This window comes from Physella acuta, unplaced genomic scaffold (genome assembly GCF_028476545.2).
Source record: "Physella acuta isolate Inbredline_101_S28 unplaced genomic scaffold, ASM2847654v3 ptg000325l, whole genome shotgun sequence".
Lineage (NCBI taxonomy): Eukaryota > Metazoa > Mollusca > Gastropoda > Physidae > Physella > Physella acuta.
The window spans coordinates 977,767-1,001,681 of NW_026731844.1; the positions used below are offsets into that span (position 1 = coordinate 977,767).

The 23,915-nt window shown below is 40.5% G+C and overlaps 1 protein-coding gene across 9 annotated transcripts in view; it reads right to left on the reverse strand.

Moving 5' to 3' along the window:
- The window catches only part of LOC131940710 (multiple C2 and transmembrane domain-containing protein 1), a 129,869-nt gene that overhangs the window by 35,106 nt on the left and 70,848 nt on the right, over positions 1 to 23,915 (reverse strand). The window contains exons 1-3 of one of the 9 annotated variants that reach the window (XM_059299476.1): positions 21,858 to 21,978; positions 15,686 to 16,021; positions 13,135 to 13,632 (exon numbers count right to left, since the gene is read on the reverse strand). The exons of 6 other annotated variants lie outside the window; for them this stretch is intronic. In XM_059299476.1, coding sequence (XP_059155459.1) covers positions 13,135 to 13,632; positions 15,686 to 15,811 — 624 coding nt within the window. In that variant the 5' untranslated portion in view covers positions 15,812 to 16,021; positions 21,858 to 21,978. Of the gene's footprint in view, positions 1 to 13,134; positions 13,633 to 15,685; positions 16,022 to 21,486; positions 21,820 to 21,857; positions 21,979 to 23,915 lie in introns of those variants that run through there. 2 more of the 9 variants (XM_059299474.1, XM_059299477.1) reach the window with 2 other exon arrangements.

Consider the following 23,915-nt stretch of genomic DNA (forward strand, 5'->3'; position numbering starts at 1 on the left):
TGACCAGTATAGAGAGATTAGTTCACGGACACACAGACACACGGCCACTGACCAATCGGACAGACAGTCCTTTGGGACGTCGGGCGTGACCGTGGTCAAGATGGACGTTCGACATCCGGGTGGACGGTAAACCAGATGGATATTCAGAATGACCATGGTCCAGATGGACATTTAGATTGACCGTGGTCCAAATGGACATTTAGATTGACCGTAGTCCAGATGGACATTAAGATTCACCGTAGCTCTGATGGACATTCAGACTGACCCTTCGAATATTCAACTTTGTTCAGTTAAAACTGACTTTACATTGCTATTAGCTAACACCTTCCGCCTTGTCTAAGACCCCCCCCCCACCGCCCTCCCAGAAAAAAAGTGTACTTTAACTCTTACAGAGACAACGAATGTACCACAAATGAAGTACACAATGAAGACGGCAATTATTTTAAACAGCTGTTTACCAAACACATTAGCCGAGGACCACACAGCCCCACAGAGAGCTATACTAGAGCAATAAACTCAATGGGAAGATCACATTCATTAGGTTAACTATAAACCACATCGCCAAATACTAAATGGCGAATGGAATTCCAAAAAACATTACTTTAAAACAAATACATTTAGCGCTTATTATTGAATCTGGGCAGATTCAGATTTTCAAGACTATTGCGTATTCTGGCATATAGTGCAGCTTTAAATCATTAACTTAAAAAAAAAAAAAAAACTTCATAGTTTGTTGTATACATTATTTCACTGAAGGCTTACAATGCTATACAAACATGATTCTATTCAAAATACGTTCCAATCATAAGAACCTATACAAAACATTTTTCAGGCAAAACATCTTCCATACAAAACACGTCCCAATATATCACAGGTTATACTGTATCAAGCGGGTTACACATTCTTGAGTTATCCATTGATTGGCATGTGTAGACTTTCCAGCTGATTAAACTCGTTAGGAAAATTCAATTTCCTTTGACAGGAAGGTTCTATCTTTCTCGAACATTGAGGCCAGAGGTTACCCACATAGCATACGGGTCAAAGGGTATGCGGGTTGAAGGGGTAAGTGATTAAAGTGTACGAACAAAATATTAGTCTGCCATGTAATTATTTTAATTACTTACACATAAGTCTAAAATTAAGAATTTACCACAGATACACACAGAATTTTGCCAGGGATGATTTGGGTGTATTTCGTCGATAATGTGTTGATAGTGGGGGGGGGGGGGGGAGGAGAAGGCCAATTGTGACGAACTTGTGACTAAAAAATTGTATGGTAGAAATAAATCAAGGTTTACTAATGGACTGGAGTTACATATTAGTAACACAACAAACAGTCCATAGACAGGTACACAAAAAACTCGCCAATAAGGATAGATCGGACATACCCTGAGTAGGTGAGAGGACAACATCGCGAGGCAAGCGTTAGACTGGAATCCCCAAGGGAAGAGGAAAGTGGCCAAGGAAATCCTGGAGGACAGCAGAAGATGAGGCAAGGTCTGCGAGTTTTTATTGGCGCTAATATAAAGAAAGCTGCTCAAAAACTGAGTCCAATGGAGAGGCGTGGTCCGTTTTCTCCCCAGGGGTCAGACAGGAATAACACAACACACAACACAAACATTGGCTGGAGCAGCAACAGATGAGTAAATAAATATTTAAAAACTTGAAGAAGTTTGGCAGTGTTTTTGTTTTCCACCAAAACAAACCCCCATTTCATAGTCGGTCGCCACATTGTCAGAAAGTAATTGATCTATTGCTGACTAGGGAGCGATTGATCAAACGGAATATTAAAAACCTATTTTGTTCTTCTGTGGCGGAATACAGAGTAAAGATTTTTCTGGGTGGGTGTATGTGTGGTGGTGGTGGTGTGTGGGAGTTGAGGATGGGATCTGTTTGATTTCATTACCGGAATTCGCAGTGTAACCATGCTGCTTCCAGCGGAAGAAAGAACTTAGCCTGATAGTTTCAGACGGCCGATAAATCATTTACCTAGCCGATGCTTATGATGTGTCCCTAATGCAGTCGACAATAATAAAACTGCTTCATTTACTTTATCAATGTAATCTATCAAAAAATGGGTTCTTAAAGAACGCCGGTATGAGAATGTATTATAGCATACAGCTTTATTCTGTTTAATGCTCCTAAGGTCGGTATTAAGGTAGTGGTCAGGGCTATTATTTAGGGCCAGGGTTAGAGACCGATTAACAATACAAAATAAAGTAGTGTTTAAATACAACTGTCTAGCGTTTATCACAATGTAGTTGATTTATACACACGATCTAATGTTGTGAGCGGGTGATGCTGCAGCATAACTTGAGCCATGACCGAGTGGTTTTATACGAGCGTGCGTGCAGTCACCGTGTTAGATAGACGAGAGAGGGGTAGCTGTAGAGGCAGGGGAACCAACGATTTTTTTAGAGGGGGTGGAGGCGTTGATTAAGCTTGAATAAATTATGCTAATGTAACACAAAGCACAGAAATTATTTGCCAGTTAGCGGATAAATCGCGCGGTAAAAAATACCGTTTTGCTTGTTCCATCCATCATGTTGTTTAACGTTTGAAAATGAGAGCTTAATTCTGTTGTTGTCTCGACGTTTTAATTCAATCAACCTTAACGAGGCTTGGAGAGGGTAGGAAATGACGCGTGAGATAATCCGCAAGGGGGAATATAAGAGGTAAGGTAGAAGCTGATTTACATTAAACTTTGTAACTGGTCTCAGGCTGGGAGAACTTAGAAGATTCTAGAGTATGGCGTGTTGTGGCGTGGGTCCATATAGTCGGCACAGACCTGAATAAACGGTTATGAGTTAAACATGGACTGGTCAGTTTACAATTAGCACAACATTGACGGTCAGTTTACAATCAAGACCATATCGACTGGTCAGTTTACAATTAGCACAACATTGACGGTCAGTTTACAATCAAGACCATATCGACTGGTCAGTTTACAATTAGCACAACATTGACGGTCAGTTTACAATCAAGACCATATCGACTGGTCAGTTTACAATCATCAACATATTGATTGGTCAGTTTACAATCAAGACAACATTGACTGGTCAGTTTACAATTAACACAACATTAACTGGTCAGTTTACTATCAACACAACATTGACTGGTCAGTTTACTATCAACACGACATTAACTGGTCAGTTACCTATCAACACAACATTGACTGGTCAGTTTACTAACAACACAGCATTGATGGTCAGTTTACTATCAACACAACACTGACTGGTCAGTTTACAATCAACACAACATTGACCGGTCAGTTTACTATCCTTACAAAATTTCGTTGTTTAATAGCGCGTATTGTATTTAACCCGATCAATATTTTCCTGGCCATTTGATGAACGATCTCGACAAATGCCTCAGCGATGGATCCAAATGTGAAAGCTAAACTAGACCTATGATCACCAGACACGTCCAGCTCGATGCTAGATCAATACAGGGAAGGGGAGCAGTTTTACAAGATGGGAGAGTGGAGGAATGGAATAATGAGGATTCTTTCCCCTTAGCCGATGTAGATATAAGATGGGAGATCAGCCAGTCTGGCTTCTTGTGCTACTACTCTTCTGTATTTGCCGCAGACACAACAGGGGAGACCAGCCATTTTGACTTTTTGCGTTACTCGTCTACCCTAAAGATATAACAGGGGAGATCAGCCATTCTGATTTATTCTGGTACTGTTCTCCCCTTAAGCCGCTTAACAAAATTTAGTAAATAAGCCGGTGACAAAATGGCACGTACCATAGGGACGTCAATCACACTTGTCAGTGTCGCGTCTAGTTTTTATTGGCTGCTAGATTAACGGTTGTCTGACCGGTTTAGTTATGGAATAATCTTTGCCATGGGCAAGTGGCAAAACAGATAATATTAGGCTGGTCACAATAAACAATGCGGTGTACACATAAGGTGTACAATGGACCACGAGATTTGTATAATAGAAGAAGTGTACTGTTTAAAAATTTGTTAATGGAGCAGAGGCGTAGCGACCCTTCCCGGCACCCGGGAACAAGCTTTCGATTTGCACCCCCCTCAAACTTTCGATCTGCACCCTCCCCTCTCAAACTTTTACTTTGTTTTTCCAACCCATTTTGGCGACCCCTAAGGTCGGCGCCCGGTGACATATGTCCCCCCCCCCCCCCGCTACGCCTCTGCAAGGGAGAACAAACAAACAAATAACGCAGAAGACATCGCTATCTTTAATTCGCATAAACACTCGAGTCAGAGTCACAATCTAGCGAAAGATTTCTCCATTCACCACGCTGCATCACATCCGCTACACTTGGGACGCACGAGTTTCAACAGTAAACTACGATCAGCTGATCGATAAAACACTCAAGTTCGCCTCGTGAATAGACAAGATAGACATGCGGGTTGAAGATGGGCTGTGCTCATCATGGGTTATGGGTCAGCTGGATGTTTACATCTTCAAACAATGGGAAGATGCAATCAAGATCCGTTGATCGACATCGCACCGTTTCATGCGCGCGACTTAATTTTTTTGTTAAGCCATGCTAACATTTTCGGTTGTTATGTTTCCATGCTGATTACTTTAGCGTAGACCAACAGATCGTGTCAGATAGGATGAGATGTCATTTCAAAAGTTTATACATGGATGACAGTTAACATCTTTGACTCACAAATGTATCTTCAATAGGAAACAACTTGCATTTATGTCATTGTCAAGTGGTACATCTGGCCTGCTCGTAAAATGTTGGCTTTATGTTTTTGACATGTTAGAGTTAGACTTAGAAGAAAGATCCTAGGATATAGGGGGGTCTTCCATAAATGACGTCACACTCGAAGGGGGGAGGGGGTCCGTAATTTTGTGACGGTGTGGGATGAGGAGGAGGGGGGGGGGGGGAAATCAGATGGTGCGACGTCACACTTTTGCATTATAAAAAAGCAATGTTAGAAAACGAATTTTAGACATTATTTCGCGTTTTAGAAAACTGTTTTAATAAATTGTAATAGAAATTGATTAAAAGACGCTATTTTGACAGAGTTCAGACAAGATTTTGAAAAAATATCGAAGTTTAAAAAAAAATTCAACTGCAATTTTGAGGGGGGGGGGGGTTGTAGGCTGAGATGTGACGTCATTTTAGGGGGGGGGGTCTGGCTTTTTGTGACGATGTGTGAGGGAGGGGAGGGGGGGGGGGAAGTAAAAATCGTCAAAAAAGCGTGACGTCATTTATGGATGCCCCCATATATATATATATATATATATATATATATATATATATATATATATATATATATATATATATATATATATATATATATATATATATATATACCTACATACACAAACATATATATTAAGCACATGGTAATGTAACACGATTCTCAACGTTGGTTACCATTAAGGGTAAAGTATCAGCCAACAGGAAGTTATAAAGCTATTCTTACAATAACATTTTGTTCATCAAATTTTATACATGAACTTCCTTGACTGCAAAGCTTGAAGAGTAAGTCTCATATTTCATGTTTACCATGCTGTCATGTAAATTAAATAATCAATCATAATTACAGACCTGGACTGTTAGCATTAAAATGTAGCAATGTTAAAATCAATCGTTTAATAAGAGAATGTCTTTATATTCTTAAGGTAATGCAATGACCATAAAAACAGTTGTATCGACGTTAAGGCCCGGTAGCAGCACACAAGTAAACGCTGTTAAGTAATTTGTCATCGACCGAATGCATTGATCAGAAAACCCATTAGGTAAACTTTGCTAGAGTAGGCAAACTTTGTAGTCGATAAAACATTGGCTTGTTTTTTTTTTTCTAGGGATGTTTTTTTATACGGTAAATATAAATAGGCTTGAAAAGTTCGTTTGGTTCTTGGGAGGGCGGCAACATGGGAGGGCCACAATGACATTTAAATAGAGAGGGCCACAGTATGTGGTTTAAATACAGAGGGCCACAATATGAGATTTAAATACAGAGGGCCACGATATGATATTTAAATATAGGGCCACAATATGAGATTAAGACACAACTTGGGATTTTAATAGAGGGGTTAACAACATGTGATTTAAAAAAATAGAGCCACAATATCTGATTTAAATATATATATATATATATATATATATATATATATATATATATATATATATATATATATATATATATATATATATATATAGAGAGAGAGAGAGAGAGAGAGAGAGAGAGATAGAGAGACAGCATGTCATTTAAATAGAGCCAGAAGATTTAATACAGTTGTGATGTTAGCATATATAGAACCACTGAACAAGATGTACTGATGAAGTCTACAAACGTGTAGTACCACCACACACGATGTACAATTACATAAAACCACAACGTCTAATTCAGCTGAGGAACATATTGTCTATCTTATCCTCCTCCCGCCCCGCCATATATTTCTGTAAGGTAGCACTACTGCAGGCCTATACACACAACCGTGGAACTTAAGTTTTACTGCGTCCTTTGTTCTGTTGTTCCGAGGGCTGGCTATCTCGGTGTTGTAACTATAGACACAGATAACTTAAAACTTGGATGAGGGTATCGGTGATCTAACTATAGACACAGATAACTTAAAACTTGGATGAGGGTATCGGTGATCTAACTATAGACACAGATAACTTAAAACTTGGATGAAGATATCGGTGCTTTAACTATAGACACAGATAACTTAAAACTTGGATGAAGATATCGGTGATCTAACTATAGACACAGATAACTTAAAACTTGGATGGTGAGGGTATCGGTGATCTAACTATAGACACAGATAACTGAAAACTTCGACGAGGGTATCGGTGGTCTAACTATAGACACAGATAACTTAAAACTTGGATGAGGGTATCGGTGGTCTAACTATAGACACAGATAACTTAAAACTTGGATGAGGGTATCGGTAATCTAACTTTAGACACAGATAACTTAAAACTTGGATGAGGGTATCGGTAATCTAACTTTAGACACAGATAACTTAAAACTTGGATGAAGATATCGGTGATTAAACTATAGACACAGATAACTTAAAACGTCTATACTTCTATGTGGATATCGGTGATGTAGATAGACACAGATAGCTTAAAACATCGATGTGGATATCTGAGATGTGACTGAAGACACAGATACATGTGCGATGTGGCTATCTGTGATATAGCATATCACAGATAACACATACAGCATCTAAGAGACTATCTGTGATGTAACGCATTTAGCAGAAAACATATACAGCATCTATGTGAATATCTGTGACATAATGCATCTAGCAGATGATATATACAGCTTCTATGTGGGTACTTGTGATGTAACTGAAGATACCACAGATACTACTTAAGTGTGGATATCTAAGCGGTGTAACGTATATCACAGATAACATATACACCATCAATGTCAGTACCCTTAATGCAACAGAAACATTGATGCGTCTGTCAACGACCTCAGCTTTACGTAAACCCCACCGTACATCCCCCAAATCTTCTGCTGAATGTTAACCCATATCCAAGCTACTGACCTGGGACCTCCACACAGCTCTTAACAAGCGCCTCGATTAACCTTTTCTCCTGCCCCCACACCCAGTGCCACACCCCACCCCTTATGACCCCACCCACACACTGATCTGTATAACATTACACTCCAGATGTCCACCCCACATGAATAAAACATGTTGATAAGGTCAGCACAGATGGAGCTGTGAGAAATCAGATACCCCTTTACATTGTTCTTGTACAACGTAACACGGTAATATGGGTTTACATCTAAAGACTGGACGTGTTTAACACCATCTTCTAGTGAATTGAGTTACAACAATAAAAACAGGTCTAGAGTTGGGTGTAAGCTGTCTTTGTTAACACAAATTGTGATTGGTTCTAATACCTTTTGAAAGATGGAGTAGTCATATTGCACAATTTTTGTAGCACGGTTGTGTAGGACTCACTACACCAATGCTTTAACATTAGAATGGACACTCGACCACAGTGTTTTAACATTAGACTAGACATTTGACTACAATGTTTCAGCATTAGAATGGACGTATTACCACAATGTTTTAACATTATTATTGACAAATGACCACACTAAGCTGGACAACTGAGTCACTGACCACTCTATTTTAACACCTAGGCCGGACACTACCATTTCTCAGCGTTATACGGAACATGGCCAAAAGTGTAACGTTATTAAATATGTAACATTTAAAACCAATTTTTTTGTTAGTGCTTTGTGTATAAATTAAAACACCTTGGTCAACACCTATGTTTTAATACGACATGAACATTGGTATAAACACAACTCCACAAATATGTACAGCTTTTTCAAATCCAAATATAAGTGACTTCAACAGAGTCTCAAGGATTACAATTTCTAAATCCGAAAAGAAGTTAAGAGTAACTGAATTTTTTAGACCCCCCCCCCCCCTCAAATATTCTAGCAATAACACATTTTCTCCCTCTATACTTTAAAAACCTGGAACTTTCCAAATAGGACCATCACTTTTTTCTTACCACTCGCCCTCTATCTCAGCTAAAGCCTGAACATTTTTGTTTTTACATTTTCTCCCAAATTCAGATTTGATAAGGGAGGGCTGAATAAAGACAGAGAACTCGCGTGAAATATGGCGGGAAAAATGGTCGGGCAGACGACGCAAATTGCTCCAGGAAGATCTCAGAAAAAGTAAAGAAGTTGGTAGAAATGGAAGAAAGTAAAACTTGTGTAAAAATAAAACAAAAGAAATAAGATTCTGGATTGTGTTTCATTTTAGGGTATTTTTCATCTAGGATATTTTTTTTTATTAAATAAGCGATGGAAATAGCTTTTGGTTTTGTAAGGCTTTTAAAATTGTAAAATTCTAAGACAATCAGGTTTTATTGACAGAAAAGAGAAGTCACAAAGGGAACAAAAAGGGCAAAAATTTCGCCTGAAATTAGATATCGTCTCACGAATTACAGAGTTCAAAATACGATCAAGTCAGTCTTCATTTCAGACTCTCTATCGAATATTCCAGAGAAAATTAAGGTCATCTAATCAGGGGCGTAGCGAGGGGGGGGGGCGGGGTGTGCGGACCGCACCAGGTGACACCATTAAGGGGGGTGACACCAAGGCTAAAAATAGCAAATTATATAGAGAAAAACTTAAGGGGGGGGGTGCAAATCGAAAGTTTGAGGGGGAGGGGGGTGCAAATCGAAAACGTGAAAGTTTGTCTTGTCCCCGGGAAGGGTCGCTACGCCTCTGAGGGGGGGGGGGGGTGACACCATTAAGTGCCGCACCGGGTGACACCCGACCTCGCTACGCTACTGCATCTAATTTAGATTTAATGGGCGTAGCGTGGATAAGATAAAGATGTCCTAGCACGGTTTTGGTGGTGACAGGCAGCTCAAGGCGGAGCTTAATGTGGTATTCTTAGTTGGTATGTTTGAGTGCAGATACTGATACATTTTCTAGTTTATATATATATATATATATATATATATATATATATATATATATATATATATATATATATATATATATATATATGTTGTATGTCTATATGTCTATCTGGGTCAATCCAATATATGGTCCGTAGTATAGTATCGGTTAGGTTTGGTTTTGGTAGAACTAGTTTGGTAAAATGGGCTTGGTTAGGTAAAATGGGCTTGGTTAGGTAAAATGGGCTTGGTTAGGTAAAATGGGCTTGGTTAGGTAAGATTGGCTTGGTTTCGTAAGATAGGCTTGATTTGGTAAAATGGGCTTGATTTAGTAAAATGGGCTTGGTTTGGTACAAAGGGCTTGGTTTGGTACAATGGGCTTGGTTTGGTACAATGGGCTTGGTTTTGGTACAATGGGCTTGGTTTGGTACAATGGGCTTGGTTTGGTAAAATGGGCTTGGTTTGGTAAGATGGGCTTGTGGGCTTGGTTTGGTAAGATGGGCTTGCTTTGGTAAAATGGGCTTGGTATGGTAAGATGGGCTTGGTATGGTAAAATGGGCTTGGTATGGTAAAATGGGCTTGGTTTGGTAAATGGGCTTGGTTTGGTACAATTGACGTGATAATATTATCCTCTTCCTAAACTCCCCTCACTAGACCATACAAAACAATAAAAAGAAAAATCTACTTAAATAGGACTGTTATATCTAATTTTAATTAAGTAGTGGAATAAAAACATACGTAGCCGAGGGACATTAGATTTAATTAAGTTATGAGTGGGCGATGGGTTTAATTAAGTATTGTGTAGCGGTTGGGTTTGTTTAACTAAAATAACAACAACTTCAGAACGAGGCGACAAGACGTGCCGCCATCTTGAGCCAACGAGCCACCGGGGTATCGTCTTTAAAACTTGCAGACGATGGTGCCCGAAATTTGACTGGATGATCCCAGTTCCAGACGTGACGGCCTGTGGATGCACCACGTGACGGCCTGTGGATGCACCACGTGACGGCCTGTGGATGCACCACGTGACGGCCTGTGGATGCACCACGTTATGTCCACGTCTGCTTTTTAAATTGTCTGGTATTAAAAACAACGTCTAGAAAGCAACGGTTTCATTTTGAGTAGTTCTGTTATCGACTGTGTAGATTAGGCCGAACAGAAAAAAAAAGCGTGGAGCTGCATATTTTGAGAACTCTAGAAATTGTTGAAACAGATGATATGTAAAAGGAAAAGATAGTGTTACACAGTTGCATTTAATTACCAAATGTATGCAGAAACCAATCTCCAATAAGGAGAAGATAAATTATTCACGGGATTGTTTGCCCTTTAATGGTTATTCGCATGGCTTGTTGGCAGCGTAGATAATTTACAATCAAATAACAATTAAACTACAATTTACAAAATGACATTGGCGTTAGCGGAAGAGACGCATGGTAAAGAAGTGGCGAGAGTTAAATTAAACATTAGCGTGTGAGCATTTGTGAACGGTCAACAAACATTGGTATAAAAATATCCCTAGGAACATTAGCACCAAAAAATCAGATGGACCCGCGTCCACACGCACTAACGCAATTATTAGCTGAGATAATTAGAGTTGACCAAACGTAATCTCCGACCTTCGAAATGTGATGTCTGCTCTCTCGTGGGACCCCGCTGACCATTTACCCCACTCATATGGCTTTTAACGTGGATGAAAATTTAATCTCTAAGCCGACGTTTATTCTCATTTCCCCCCCCCCTTTACCCTCCCTCAACATCACATCTGCCAAACTTGACATTCTCTAAACCAAACATCAGTCGCTTGCGGTTTTCGCTCACTCCATCAAATATTAACACAGACATTTACTTTTCTTTAACAGCTACTACAAAATATAAAACTACCAATGGCATAATTTGGGGTAAAGCAGTCATGATTGTGTGCGAACCAATCACGATTGTGTGGAAATCTCCGTGGCGGGGAGTTAACTATCATAGCGTTTGTAAATAAACCAGTCGTCTCCTGCTAACTGCCTGTTTGAACTTCCGGGGCAGACGATAATTAAGGCGCCACCTTCCTGTCTCAACAATCTGGCTACCCAAATAAACAGCCTGTACATTCTTGTTTCTTCATGTTAGGTTTTATGTTCGTTTATAGAAGAGTAGACTGGTAGACGTGTGGATAATTAATGCTCGATTTGTAAATTAGCTTTCATATGTACATTTATACAAACATACCTTAAATATACACCCAAGCCACGCTCCCGCCAGTCCGTCTGTTTATTAACATATTCACACCCCCATATATATATATATATATATATATATATATATATATATATATATATATATATATATATATATATATATATATATATATATATGTAAATATTTATATACATATACATACATATAAATATACAACTTGTACATACTATGCCCCCAGGCCAATACATAAATTAACTAGAGTTATCGATCCTAGAGGTCAGCTGAGGCAAGGTTACTCTTGTCAGGTTTTTCTGTGTTGTCTGGCCATCTGACGGACAGGGTAGTGGTTTCACTGACCTACTTGTGCTAACAGTTGTGTTGATTGACCTACTTATGCTAATAGTTATGTAACCTACTTAAGCTAACTACTGTGTTGATTAACCTACTTAATATATCTACTGTGTTGATTAACCTACTTAAGCTAACTACTGTGTTGATTAACCTACTTAATATATCTACTGTGTTGATTAACCTACTTAATATATCTACTGTGTTGATTAACCTACTTAATATATCTACTGTGTTGATTAACCTACTTAAGCTATCTACTGTGTTGATTAACCTACTTAATATATCTACTGTGTTGATTAACCTACTTAATATATCTACTGTGTTGATTAACCTACTTAATATATCTACTGTGTTGATTAACCTACTTAAGCTATCTACTGTGTTGATTAACCTACTTAAGCTATCTACTGTGTTGATTAACCTACTTAAGCTAACTATTGTGTTGATTAACCTACTTAAGCTATCTACTGGTTTAGTTAACCTGTGATGTCAAACCAAAATTCTAACATGGTCATTGAATGGCTGACCCGTCTAGCGATATGTGTCGGATGGCACACTAAAACAGACTTTTTAAATGACAGATTGTATTTTTTAAAGCTTCATCACCATCATGGTAAATACACGAAGCACAACATCGCCACCATGGTAACCACATGAAGTACACACTGCTCTTGATTAACGTGTAGCTTAAAATATGATATTCCATCCCGGCTAGTAACACAACACGGTCACGCTCCACTGAACTCTACATGGTTCACTGCCAGCAGTTTTGTACCATAACCAACACGTGGTTCTGTTTACATACATTCTTTCAGCTATTTTTAGAATACCTGAGGCCCGATACGATTTTTATCTTTAAGAAATACCATTCTTCGTTAACATTTTAAGTTATTTATTGATGTCTTAATGTTCAAATGTTTCTCTTGTTAACGTCTTAATAACCCTTCACCATCCCCAAGCTAGACTACTGAAAGTCTATAGACTACCGACAGTCTACAGGCAGTCTACAGTCTACCGGCAGTCTACAGTCTAGAGACTACAGGCCGTCTACAGACTACAGGCAGTCCAGTCTACAGACTACAGGCAGTCTACAGACTACAGGCAGTCTACAGACTACCGGCAGTCAACAGACTACTTTCTCATACACCCCCACGATAATCTATAGACTACCTTCTCCCCCCCCCCCTCAAGTCAACAGACCACCCTCGCCTACCTGGCTTGCCATCGTGTGAACTTTAACCACAGGTGAGCCCGTGGAGCTGGTGGTGTTGTCCTCATCAGACAAGACAACGTTCTGACTCTCGGCGTCGAACATGACGCTATTTTTCTCGTCGATATCCGAGTCAGCCGAGTCCCAGTCGCTGGCCGAGCTCATCGAGGGCCCGACCGAGGACAGGGTGGACTGTCTGTTGACCTGCCGCACCGGCCTCCAGTACTCGGGGGAGTCCTGGCTCGTCTTCTTCACCTCCTTCTGCCCGGGGACGGGCGACGGTTCTTGGCTGGATGACGTGGCGTCCATGTCGCTCATGTCGTTGTCATTGACGCTAAAGTCGTACGAGTGTCTCCGGACCTGGCCGTTGGACGACCGGACCTGGGAGGTGGAGGAGGACTGGAGGCTGTGCCGGTCAGGCCGGTGCTCACGGAGAGTGGCATCCGGTGGGAGGCTGATGCTGGAGGCGACGGACAGGAGGCTGTCCACTGACTTGCTGACCTGTGGGAGTAGAGTGGACGTCAGTCAATCTTTTACAACCCCTGGCTGATCGTAAACTTTAACAACCCCTGGCTGATCCTAAACTTTTACAACCCCTGGCTCATCCTAAACTTTTACAACCCCTGACTGATCGTAAACTTTTACAACCCCTGGCTCATCCTAAACTTTTACAACCCCTGGCTCATCCTAAACGTTTACAACCCCTGGCTCATCCTAAACTTTTACAACCCCTGGCTCATCCTAAACTTTTACAACCCCTGACTGATCTTAAACTTTTACAACCCCTGGCTGATCCTAAACTTTTACAACCCCTGACTGATCCTAAACGTTTACAACCCCTGGCTGATCCTAAACTTTTACAACCCCTGACTGATCCTAAACGTTTACAACCCCTGGCTCATCCTAAACTTTTACAACCCCTGGCTGATAAACTTTTACAACCCCTGGCTGATAAACTTTTACAACCCCTGGCTCATCCTAAACTTTTACAACCCCTGCCTCATCCTAAACTTTTACAACCCCTGGCTCATCCTAAACTTTTACAACCCCTGGATGATCCTAAACTTTTACAACCCCTGGCTCATCCTAAACTTTTACAACCCCTGACTGATCCTAAACTTTTACAACCCCTGACTGATCCTAAACTTTTACAACCCCTGGCTGATCCTAAACTTTTACAACCCCTGGGTGATCCTAAACCTTAACTAAGGTCTAGGTTAAATGTACCAGGAAAATTAGTCTAAGTAAAAGAGAAAGATTGGTATACCACGAAGACTGGACTGAATAGTTAACTAAAATAAAATAAAAATGTTGATGTAAATATCAAAGGAATAAACGAAATGTCGGATTCTCCTACACTAGAGAGATACTTTTCAAAGACGAATAATAATTCTTCACACAGATCGTAGTATTTTAATTTTCTCTTTCTTTGATATCTTATTTTTGAATCATTACAACCTTAATTAATCTCATAGCCGTGTAGCATCCCTTCACCTGGGTAGATCCCCACGCTTTAGACAAATTCCACATTTGAATAATACCTAGCTTTTGTTAATCCCTTAACTATGCTCAATCCCCTAGCCTAGATCAATCTCTATTTCCTGACTAATACCCAAAGCTGGAATAATATCATTTCGCATACCACGGGTTCCCAAAATACGGGTCGCGACCCTTAAAAGGGTCGTGATGGGTTTCTGTAGGGTCGCCAACTTTTACAGACACTAAAACAATATTTTGTTTAAATAGTGTTAAGTATGCATTTTTGAATTGTATCGTAGTTTTGAGTCACTAAGCTTTTGAAAAAAAAGTCGCCGCCGGAAAGTTTGAGAACCTGTGTACTATACCAATCCCCACCCTATTTGACCTTGCCCTAACCAAGATCAATTTCCCAGCCCGTGATCGATCTCATGTCCTGATCATCATACCTTAACATAGACCGATCACTTTTACTAATTCCTTGGCCATGATCTATCCCAAATTATTCTTAACATTTTTTGAGGTACCGAACCCCACCAGTTTCATAAGCGCATTCACCGAACCCTTCTTGGTTCTATCGCCCGACTGACAAAATCCGATCGTGAATCACATGACTAGTTTGTGTGTCTGGACATCCGCTGAACCCCTGAGATTGACTCACCGAGTCCCTGGGGTTCGATCAAACCCAGTTTAAGAACCGTTCATCAATCCTATCCTTAAGTAATTAAGTCACCTATCTTTGATCATCTTCTCTATCCTAGTGCAGTTCTCTACCCACGACAAATCTTTATGTTAGTTTACTTCCGTATCCTTGACCACTCACCTATCTTAAATAAGCTCCCTATCCTAAATAAGCTCCCTATCCTAATCAACTTCCTATCTTTAATTTACTCTTTGTCGCCTTCCCTACCGTAAATTTTCCTCCAATCCACTATCTACTCCATATCCTAGACGACCCCACCCTCCTTTATGTTAGTCGACAGTATCCTAGCCCCCCCCCCCCCCCACCATATTCTCTAGTGCACACCAAATCTAGGCGCACCTTCCCCCATCCTCTATAAATCAGAAATCTACTTACCGCGTCCGTCTGCCGTAGCTCTGCCGCCCTCTGTGTTCCCGCCAATTTCTTCTTGGTCTTCTGCCCCCGTCTCAGCAGAAAGGCGGGGATGTAACTCCGCGGTGGTGGTTTGCCTGCTTCAGCCATGCTAATCCACCAACAGACGTCTTCAACATCCTCCTCACTGCCACTGACGTTTGGAAATGTTCACATAATCCGGAGCTGATACGGATTACCCGCTCACCGTACGGACGACGAGTGAAAGATTGGGTAGAGTTAACACCGGACAACGCGGGGCGATATCACATTCTCTCACAGAGAGTTCCTGGAGAGTTAGCGAATTAGTCCCAGAATGTTCTAGAGATAAGAGGTAATACATTTTACACACCCTAGCACTGTAGGTCCACGGCGGGGAAGAGACATGGGGGACGGGAACTAGCAGTAGGGTGGGAGATGGATGGTTACATTGTTTAGTTCGGGGGGTAAGGGGGGTAGGGATAGGTGGTTGGTATAAGTTTGGGAGTCTAGTGTCAAAGGTTAATGCCCTCGCTCGAAAATCGAAAAATCAATTTGTCTGCTGCTTTTTTAATACCAGAAATTTAGGCTTTAAGAAATGCCACGCTGAGCTTGTGTAGGAGGCTTTTGAATGGTAGAGTTGTGATTGTATCATGGCTAAAAGATTGGTACTAATGTAGGTAGTTTTATAAGAAAGGCAGGTATAGGCTGGTATTAAGGCTTCAATAAAGGCATTTGTAGGCTTGTATGTAGGCTTGTAATAAGGCTATAAGAAAGCCATTTGTAGGCTTGTATGTAGGCTTGTAATAAGGCTATAAGAAAGCCATTTGTAGGCTTGTATGTAGGCTTGTAATAAGGCTATAAGAAAGGCATTTGTAGGCTTGTATGTAGGCTTGTAATAAGGCTTCAAGAAAGGCATTTGTAGGCTTGTATGTAGGCTTGTAATAAGGCTTCAAGAAAGGCATTTGTAGGCTTTAGGCTTGTAATCAGGCTTCAAGAAAGGCACTTGTAGGTTTGTATGTAGGCTTGTAAAAAGGTTTCAAGAAAGGCATTAATAGGCTTTAGGCTTGTCTGCTATGCAGGCATTTTTAGGCTTATTTGTAGGCTTGTATTAAAGGCTTCAAGAAAAGAATCTGTAAGCTTGTATTATGGCTTCTAGAAAGACATTTTTAGGCTTGTGTAAGTGCTGTAAAAACGAACAATTGGGGTTTGTGTTGAGGTTTAGACAATGGACTTGTGTAGAGTCAACGGTTAACAATGGCTCTGTACCTTGGTTGGCGGACGGCAACGCCGAGTGTACAATGTGGTGTTGCATTATTAATGGTTAAAGAAGAGAGGATCATACAATAGAGTTTGATCAAATTTCTGGAAAAAACTTGATGTTTGTCAAGCAACATAATTTGGTGTGTGTTGTAGTTGTGGCGTGTGCTGTAGTTGTGGTGTGTGCTGTAGTTGTGGCGTGTGCTGTAGTTGTGGCGTGTGCTGTAGTTGTGGCGTATGCTGTAGTTGTGGTGTGTGCTGTTGTTGTGGTGTGTGTTGTAGTTGTGGTGTGTGCTGTAGTTGTGGCGTGTGTTGTTGTTGTGGTAAGTGTTGTAGATGTGGTGTATTTTGTAGTTGTGGTGTGTGCTGTAGTTGTGGTGTGTGCTGTTGTTGTGGTGTGTGTTGTAGTTGTGGCGTGTGCTGTAGTTGTGGTGTGTGCTGTAGTTGTGGCGTGTGTTGTAGTTGTGGCGTGTGCTGTAGTTGTGGTGTGTGCTGTTGTTGTGGTGTGTGTTGTAGTTGTGGTGTGTGCTGTAGTTGTGGCGTGTGTTGTTGTTGTGGTAAGTGTTGTAGATGTGGTGTATTTTGTAGTTGTGGTGTGTGCTGTAGTTGTGGTGTGTGCTGTAGTTGTGGTGTGTGCTGTAGTTGTGGCGTGTGTTGTAGTTGTGGCGTGTGCTGTAGTTGTGGTGTGTGCTGTTGTTGTGGTGTGTGTTGTAGTTGTGGTGTGTGCTGTAGTTGTGGCGTGTGTTGTTGTTGTGGTAAGTGTTGTAGATGTGGTGTATTTTGTAGTTGTGGTGTGTGCTGTTGTTGTGGTGTGTGCTGTAGTTGTGGTGTGTACTGTAGTTGGAGCTACATGGACCATAAGCTTTCTAGAGCAAGTCGAGCTCAAGAAACAAACGATACACGACAGTAGCTACTTCTACCCTACCGAATAAATAGCCACTTAAAACTAGCAGTAGTAAATATGTACTTAGTGAAATTAGATAATTTTAGACAATAAGGGCATAGAGTATGGGAATATTTATTTAAGACAATAGCAGCATCGAGTAATCGAATAATTTAGTTCAGACAATAGAAGCAAATAGTAATGAAATATTTACTTTAACAATAGAAGCAAACTTAAATTGAATTTTTATTAGAGACAACTAAGCAAATGAAATGATCGAATATTCAACTGAGAAATAGAAACAAAGCGAATTCGAATAATTAGACACTAGATGCAGGGCTGCCTACCCCAAAAAATTTTTCCCCGTAACAAGAGCATAGGTTTTTCGTAACTTTCCGTAACTTTCCGTATTTTTACACATTTTTTAAATACAATGTAAATAAGACCCATATTATACGATCGTAAAGCTCTTCAGCGTAATGATGACAGTCGGCGACTCGTGCTACTTTTTATTTTATGGACTAATAATTAGTTTTTAAAAAAAAACGCCGTTAAATTCAGAATGTAAGGCGACAATGGAAAATTTCAAATAGGAATTGTTCTTGCAATGAGTAGTATGACGTATGATATAGGCCTACACTACCGATATCTAAACCAATGTGAACTCAGTGACCCCTCGACTGTGTGTGTCAGGATTTTTTCTCCCGCGAACAAGAAAACGTAAGCGGCCGACGGGTGACGATGTTTAGAATTAGCATATTTCTTGAAATTTTTTTTTTTAAATCTACATTTTATCAATGTAATATCTAGAAGAAAAGAACAATTTTAAAAATATGATCCGTAATTGATCTAGGTGAGCCTAGATCTCGATGTTTAGTAAAATCTTGTCTTCTCGCACATCTCAAACGAAATGCCTCGATATCTCGCTATTTAGGCATTTAGCCGTAATACCGCCTCAGCAAATATGTCTCGCCAGACTGCGCGATGAGACTTTCAATGATTTAGGCCACGCCCTTTTTTTTCTCTCCGGACAACACCGCTCGCGGGGTCAATAGTTCACAATATAAACACGACTGCCGCCAGCCATGACATGAGCGGGAAGGGGGAGGGGGGATTGTTACGGAAAAGGCTGAGAACCTTAGAACGGGATAACACACTGAAATACTGAAATATAACTAGCTAAATTAAAATATAAAACTCAGACCGGGAATATAAAGTTAAGTTACCACCAGAATTTTTTTTTTTTTACACTTAAGTCGATTTTGATCTCTACTGAAATCAAAACCGTAATTTTGCAGCATAATCGTAATTCCGTAACCTGGGTGTCAAAATCGTAAAGTTACGGGCAAAACCGTACAAGTAGGCAGCCCTGTTAAGATGTAAAAATAATCGAATACTTATCAAATTTAATATTTTAAACAAATTGAAGCTTTTCAACATGTAATGAACTACATGACGAAAAAAAAAACAACTGAACAAATCTTTAGAGTCACATTTAAGCGCAATAAAAAGCGGGTGTACACCCGAGAACACAAAATCTACATCAACAACTAGTGTGTTTATGCTTAAAACAACGGGTGTGTTTTTAACAGAAATTTTTACACCACGTCCAAATATTTTCTCACGTTGAGCGATGCAAGTGAAATTCCTGGAAGGTGATAGAAAATTATGCACCAAACAAACGGCAAGGGTTTGAGACAGGGCACAGGTTGTTGTGTATGTATGTCTCGGCTCACCTGTCAGGTAGAGATCGGCGGTTACAAACCACGTAACTAATCGACACAGGCAAAAAGTCAAACCTCGTCTGTTGCAACGAAACAAAGTGAACAGGGACAAAGTGAACAGAAACTAAGTGAACAGAAACAAAGAGGCGAGCTAAAGGGGGGGGGGGGGTTGAAATATTCATTAAGTGGGGTGCCGGTCACGTGTGTCAATAAACATCACAGTTGAGATGATCTGTGGTATCGATCTATGGTGTATTGGGAACCAATAGGATGGGGCGATACATCACCTGGTGTTTGATGGGGACACAGCCCCGGGCGAGCTGGGCTTAGTCATAGAGTGATGGTGTTATGTTTTGGTTGTTAGAAGTTAGAGGTTTTATTGTAGCCCGTCATAAAGGCATGTTGTTATGCTTTGGCTGTTAGAAGTTAGAGGTTTGATTGTGACCCATCATAGAGTGATGTTGTTATGTTTTGGTTGTTAGAAGTTAGAGGTTTCCTCGCAGCCCGTCATAAAGTGATGTTGTTATGTCGTGGCTGTTAGAAGTTAGAGGTTTTGTTATAATGGGCCAGTTAGTATGTCAATACTGTTAGAAGTTAGAGGTTTCCTCGCAGCCCGTCATAAAGTGATGTTGTTATGTCGTGGCTGTTAGAAGTTAGAGGTTTTGTTATAATGGGCCAGTTAGTATGTCAATACTGTTAGAAGTTAGAGGTTTCCTCGCAGCCCGTCATAAAGTGATGTTGTTATGTCGTGGCTGTTAGAAGTTAGAGGTTTTGTTATAATGGGCCAGTTAGTATGTCAATACTGTTAGAAGTTAGAGGTTTCCTCGCAGCCCGTCATAAAGTGATGTTGTTATGTCGTGGCTGTTAGAAGTTAGAGGTTTTGTTATAATGGGCCAGTTAGTATGTCAATACTGTTAGAAGTTAGAGGTTTCCTTGCAGCCCGTCATAAAGTGATGTTGTTATGTCGTGGCTGTTAGAAGTTAGAGGTTTTGTTATAATGGGCCAGTTAGTATGTCAATACTGTTAGAAGTTAGAGGTTTCCTCGCAGCCCGTCATAAAGTGATGTTGTTATGTCGTGGCTGTTAGAAGTTAGAGGTTTTGTTATAATGGGCCAGTTAGTATGTCAATACTGTTAGAAGTTAGAGGTTTTCTCGCAGCCCGTCATAAAGGGATGTAGTTATATTCACGTCTTGGCTGTTAGAATTTAGAGTTTTGCTATAAAGGGCCAGTTATTGTGTCTAGGCTGTTGGGTTCAGAGATTTCGTCATAGCCCGTCATTGGTTACCATTAGAATTTAGCGAGCTCGTTTAAGTAAAGTTATATGTAGGACTTCATGAAGGGGTAATTCATTGGGTGTGGGTCGTTAGAATTTAGAGACTTTGTCATAAGAGATTATTATGTGTAGCACGTCAAAAGGTACTAGTTATTGTAAGTAGGCTTTAAAATTTGTTGCATATTATATGTGGCAATCTGTTGCTGTTATAATTTAAAGACTTCATCTAAAGGTGGCATAAGGAAAAACTTATAGAGTTAGGTTTAATATGTAGTTAGGTTTGATTGTAAGGAGATATGTTTTTAAAATAATAGCCTTCACAGTACAACATAGTAACACTATCCAGCACATAATAGTATAGCTACAATATCCAACAAGTGCAAAATGTAAACATACCATAACATTGGTAACAACATCCGTAAACAAACGCTACCATAAAGTAAGACTTGTCGGCTATAATATAGCAGAAATGACACCACAACAACATTATCCTACTCAAAGGATGTCGCAAACCAACATGATACAAATACAATCGCTTATCAACACTATCCTACTTGAAACAACATGAAACAACACAAAACTATCCGACTAAATACAACACAGTCCAACATATGATACCACAACACTATCCCACACGCACCGCGTGTCGCCTCATTAAATAAATTACCTTAAGTAAACAAACCAATTACCCTTTCATCGAACGAATCGTCCACTGAACTAGTTTTCACCTTAGCTAAATTCTACTTCACAAAACATCATCCAATCCATGAACAGCTGCAGCGAATATCACAAAACATCTAGATCTGTTAGAAACAAACTTCTACTCTATATATCACAGTAATAAACACACCAAGCCCTCAAAACTTCAGGAGCGGCACATTAGCAGACGGATATCAGAAGTAACCCGCCAACAAGCCGAGCGTAGCAGCCGATCTGCGCGTCAACAATATAAGTATTCGTATCCGTACATGTATTCGCTTCCGTACAACAAGTAAACGCTCTTAGCTCAGGTCCACGATAGTTCACAAGTAAACATACTATATCTGGATGTTGATGATGAAACAAAGTTGACTGCGTGAGGCTGTTAGATGGACACCACTAACTTGACCCGCGTCGTTGTTTACATACTTAGTTAAGTTGGTGTTGTAGGCTACGCTCGCGAACTTTGTGGCATTCGGTAGCGTGCTCAATGGTGACCTCGCGAGGTCACGGCGAGGGGTTAAAAGCGAGGGAGGGGCGGCGGGCGGTTGTCAGTGTACGTAACGATTTTTTTTTCTTTCCCTCGTTCCTGCCTCGGGAAGTGATAAAAATGTTCGTTAAATACCAGCTAATACTGTACTCACGTATTCACACAGCTGTGGTATAACCCCACGTCATTATGCCAGTACTGTCGGGCACAGCTAATCATAGATATTCATTTACAGTTTATCCATATTAACACGGTGAATGTATTTTATGTATTCTAAGTCTATTGTAGTTACTACTTATACTGTTCTAACCCTAACTTTAATGATACCCGACTCTAATTGTAATCCTAATCTAAACCATGACACAAACCCTAACAGCAACAAGTAAGAAAAATCTCGATTCGATGCTCTCTGTTTACAATAATAATTACAAGAAAAGTGTTTACAATAAAACACTATTTGAATGCACTGAAAATAAGAAAACAATAGCGTTAATTAAGTGGCTGATGAAATCTTGTACTTGAATTGCCACAAAGCGACATTGTGTTGTAGATAAATGTTTATTAAAACGAAAGTTAAATGTTTATTAAAAAACGAATGTTTATTCCGTGACATTGTCTAGATCTAATAAGATAGAAAGAGAGTATACGATGGTAAAGTATATCACGCCATTCTTCGGTTGTCTAGTCTCGCGATCAACACTCTGGGCATTAGTACGACAGTAAGCGTTAGCAAGAGTCGGGGTTCACATAGAGACATGGTTCACAGAGACGAGGGCGGTGTTTTCTCTCTCATCCTTCTCACCAACAGGTTCGCAGTTTACAGTATCAACAAAAGGAGTCCCACTGTATCTAACCTACAGGCTAATGAAGGCGGACTGCAATAGATGGGGCGGATAAATAATGTGAGGGGAGACAGCTTGTGGGGGGCAGATAAGCGGGGGGTGGGTGTGTGTGTGTGGGGGGGGGGGGAGTTATTACCGTGGCTATTAGTGCTAAACATAGCCATCGGTGGGGTGGGGGAGTAAGTTATTAACGTGACTATTAGAGCCAAATATATCCATTGCGGGGTGTACAAAGCCCTACTATGTCTCACTCGTATTCTCTCTACCGAAGATTTATATACTGATTTATCTATGATACGTGTATAGCCATAGATCAGAGAAAATTACATGATACTTTTAGACTTTTCCCCCAATCTAACCGAGTAACAACTGTATAACAAACAGGCGGATGCCAAAAAATTGTTATAAATGGTAAAAAGCCCATACATAGACCAAACAACCTAAAACACAATTGGACCTAACAGCTTAAAATAACCATGGCCCAAACAGCTTTAAACAGCCATGGCCCAAACAGCTTTAAACAGCCATGGCCCAAACAACCTAAAACAGCCATGAACCAAACAACCTAAAACAGCCATGAACCAAACAGCCTAAAACAGCCATGGCCCAAACAACCTAAAACAGCCATGGCCCAAACAGCCATGGCCCAAACAGCCATGGCCCAAACAGCCTAAAACAGCCATGGCCCAAACAGCCTAAAACAGCCATGGCCCAAACAACCTAAAACAGCCATGGCCCAAACAACCTAAAACAGCCATGGCCCAAACAGCCATGGCCCAAACAGCCTAAAACAGCTATGGCCCAAACAACCTAAAACAGCCATGACCCAAACAGCCATGAACCAAACAGCATAAAATAACAGCCATGGCCCAACCAACCTAAAACAGCCATGACCCTAACAGCCTAAAACAGCCGTGACCCAACCATCCCAGTAACAGATCGATTAGCCCGTCTCCATCCGACCACACCACGAACCAACACCCGTAAGACACGTCTGCTCCAATAAAGTCACCTATCTTTCCTTACCCAGCGACTCGTCCAATTCACGAAATCACACAAACGACC